The 3,602-nt window shown below is 63.4% G+C and overlaps 2 protein-coding genes across 2 annotated transcripts; both read left to right on the top strand.

The window, feature by feature from the left end:
- Positions 1 to 259: 259 nt before the first annotated feature.
- On the top strand, positions 260 to 1,434 carry MNEG_14952 (hypothetical protein; the record flags this gene model as incomplete). The annotated part of the gene is made up of 3 exons (XM_014036578.1): positions 260 to 262; positions 504 to 580; positions 873 to 1,434. The coding sequence occupies 3 exons, from the start codon at positions 260 to 262 to the stop codon at positions 1,432 to 1,434; spliced, it is 642 nt and encodes a 213-aa protein (XP_013892032.1).
- A 1,512-nt stretch (positions 1,435 to 2,946) lies between these two features.
- Positions 2,947 to 3,438, top strand: MNEG_14951 (hypothetical protein; the record flags this gene model as incomplete). Its single annotated transcript, XM_014036577.1, has 1 exon — positions 2,947 to 3,438. One exon carries the CDS (start codon positions 2,947 to 2,949, stop codon positions 3,436 to 3,438), a length of 492 nt encoding a protein of 163 aa, XP_013892031.1.
- Positions 3,439 to 3,602: the final 164 nt, after the last annotated feature.

Below are 3,602 nucleotides of genomic sequence, written 5' to 3'. Positions count from 1 at the left end.
GACACCGCAAGGGGCGGCAGCTCAAGGCCAGCAGAAGCAAGCTGAGCAGGCAGCGGTGCAGCAGAACACCACAGGTCAGCAGCCACAGGAGCAGGCCCTCCCGAAGGAATTCGTGTTTTACGATTTCTGGGTGGCTCGGGACCTGGCGGGTGGCAAGTTTGGCGTCAAGCACCCGCCCTTCGTCGACCACGCGGCGTCGCGGCAGCGGGGCACGGCGGGGCTGCCCTTCCCCGTCCACTGCTGCTGGAACGGCATGGCGATGGTGCGGGCCCCTGTGCCTTGCTGGGCGGGCCGCAGCAAGTCCTCACCAGATATGAAAGGATGGCAGCTGAAGGCCTGCAAGCATTGCAGCGCAGCCTAGCCACCCCCTGCCGCTCACGCTCCGCGCACTCTCTTGCAAGCATCATGCAGTGCGAAGATTGATGCACCCGTTGCCCCAGGAGGGCGTCCGCCAGCCCTCCACCGTTTCAAACGCCCCGAATCTGCCACCTTGTGCTGCGCAGGTGGGCGCGGAGGCGTTCCGACGGGGGCTGCGGTTCAGGAGCCACCTGCCTGGGGAGTGCATGGCGTCAGAGTGCAGGTGCGCTTTGGTGCGCACGGCTGGTTGATATCTGGGTTGCACAGCATGGTACCCGTCAAGCACACTCAACAGCAAAGTCCACGGGCCCTTGGGCTGCTGTGCATGCAGTTGCGGTGACCCACTCTTTCTGGGACGGCACATTGCTGCATTGTTCACAAGAGTTTGCGCACATGCCTTTCAGAATATGGGGGCCTTTAATTCGGCCTCCGCCTACTTAGGGGCTCCTCCGCCTGGGCGCCTTGCAGCCCCAACCCCAAACCAACACAACCCCCACACCCCCCTCGCTGTGCAGCTTGTTGTGCGACGACATGCACAGGGCCGGGCTCAAGAGGATCGTGGTCGACCCCATGGTTGTCACCACCTACCAGCAGGAGCCTAAGGCCGCGATCTACGCCAAGGAGAACCTCTGGTCCGAGGTTACCAAGATCAACGCAACCTCGTGGAAGGACGTCTCCTCGGCGCCAGCGATCGACTGGTCGGATGCAACATGGCGCGTAAACTACACGCAAGTAGAGTGCTGCGACCTCGCGCCGGACAGGGACCAGGTCGACTGGAGCAAGTGCCGCAGGCAGGACCTGATGGCTCCCACCGGGAACTTCACCGCAAGGTTCGCGAAGCTATGCGACGTGCCGTGCGAGCGGCGGCAGCAGCTGCTGGGCGCGCTCACCCGGCGGGGGCGGCCGTCGCACCGGGTGGGGCAGCCGGGCGCCGCGGGTGGGGCGGGCGGCGGCGGCGGCAGCAGCGGCGGCGGAGGTGGCGGCGGCAGCGGCTTGGTGGAGCAATGGGTGAAGCCCAAGGGGGAGCAAGAGGAGCTGGTCGCTCTGATGGCCTACTGCCCGACCTGTAGCGTCTGACCGGCATCACCCGGCTTGAAAATCATTCCTCCATTGCTCCTTGAGCGGGATGAGACGCATCTGGCTGTACTGCAGCTGCAATGTGTTGACTCGGTGCAACTTTGGATTGACCGTTACACGGACCGGCTGTGGCTGCCTGCGACGCGGACTATGTCATTCATTCATGGCGCACGGCTGACTTCATCACCCCATTGCACGACAATGCACGCGCGCGCACATACACACATACAACACACACATACACACACACATGTGTGCGCGTGCTTGCGCGCCTCATTGCTGCCTGCCCGGCGGCCGAAACCCGGTCGCACAAGAGATAGCAAAGCACACGAAGTGATGACTTTTCACTGCAATACCGACCAATTGGCCAATGCTGCGCGTTTCGTGACCGTTCGAATCCAGCGTCGCGCCTCGGCCGCCGCAGCTGCGCGCAGCCGCAACCGTGTGCGGCCCTGCTGTGCAACAGCTGTTTTATTCCTTTCAACCTCAACTGCAGGGCCTGTGCCCGGGACTGATGACATCAGCAAATTGCCCGCTTACTGATTGTAGGGATGACACATAGGCGATCTGAAACGCTCGTCTACCAAACTCCCTGATTTCGGGCTTATTTCTGCCACGGGGCTCCTGTAGTCGATGCCGTTGCTCAGAGCAATGTCCGCGCACACTTTGTGGAGGGCCGCGGCAGTTCAAGCAGTGCTGGTCGGAGCACACAGCAAGAGCTTTCCGTCAACTTCCGGCTCTTCATGGATTTCGTGGCTTGCTGCCCACCTGACACACCACTGTCACTAGTCCATGTGGAAGCTCTCTGTTTGCATTCGCCCCTGGCCTGGGTAGGACTGTTGGTGACTATGTCACAAACAGCACCCCCCATTGGTAACCAACCCTGTCCCGGCTTGGACCCCTGGAGTCGTTCGTGCACATCAGACAGTCCTAGGGGCATGCAGAGCTCCTGATACAGCACTTGATGGTGCTGTGAATTGGCGACCCGGGGCCTGGCACCGCATGGCGGGATCAGGTGACGTGCAGCTGGTTCATTACACGAGCCCTTGTCGACGCGCCTCAGCGACTGAATGTGGATGCGCAAAATACGAGGGGATTGGGGTCATCTACCTTGGCCTGCAACAGCAACACCATCAACTCTGCCCTGCGGTGCGCCCGCTCACTGCATCCGCGAGTCCGCGCCCCCCAGCTCAAGAGCAGTTTGTCAAGTGATTGGTGTCTGGTCCACTGGCACACGCAGTCGCACAGAAATAAACTCAAGATCGAGTTTCGCGCTTCATATGTGCATGACACGGACAAGGGCTGCAGTAGACGCACGCTGATCTCATGGCAATGTCATGCAGTGATCGTGCAGCTGTCTGCTCTGAATTGATCAGGAAGCATCTAGGTTGATGAAGTGAATCAATCGTTATAGCAACCCCAGTCGCAGCAGACCTCCGGGCCGCGCGGCCCGTCGCCCGCGCGTGTGCGCATTGACGCCGCGCGCCCGCCGTAGCGCCGCGCGGCGCCGCGATGGTGGAGAGCGAGCTGGCCGCGGCCGGCCCCTTCCGCGCGTACGACGTGGAAGTCGTGGCGGACCAGTTCGCGCGCAAGATCAACGCCCTCTGCGTGTGGGGGCGGCAGCTTCTCGCGGGCGTCGGGGACGGCAGCCTGCTGTTCTTCGAAGAGCCGCCGCCGCGCCCTGCTGAGGAAGCTTCTGGCGGCGGCAGCGGCGGCGGCGGCGGCGGGAGCGGCGCGCCGGCGGGGCCGGCGCCGCCGTGGCAGGTGACGCGGCTGGAGAAGGGTTTCTGCAAAAAGCCGATCCTGCAGCTGGAAGTGGTACTTGAGGGCGAGCCCGCGGGGCCGGCCTTGATCTGCCTCACAGGTGCGGTCCCCGGCCAGCAGGCGCGCATGGGCGCCTGCAGCCCCCTTGCAGACCCCGCGGCGCGCGCGCGGCGGCGGCCGGGACGCGGCGCGGCGCGACGCGGCGCAGGGCTGCCGACAAGCTTGATAGCGGGCGGCTGAGGGGACCGTCTTGAGTCGCGCTCAAGACACTGCATGTTTGAATTCCGCTGTATTCCAACATTGGCAACCCCGTGACCTGACCATTGGAGCGTCCTCAATGTACTCGCACCCCGCGGCGCGCGATAAGCCATCCGCACACCTCATCAACCCCCTCCCCCAAACAC

Source organism: Monoraphidium neglectum (assembly GCF_000611645.1).
Source record: "Monoraphidium neglectum strain SAG 48.87 unplaced genomic scaffold scaffold04900, whole genome shotgun sequence".
In the NCBI taxonomy this organism is placed as follows: Eukaryota; Viridiplantae; Chlorophyta; class Chlorophyceae; order Sphaeropleales; family Selenastraceae; genus Monoraphidium; species Monoraphidium neglectum.
Note: the sequence above shows the minus strand (reverse complement) of the source record. Positions and strands in the feature narration are given on the sequence as shown.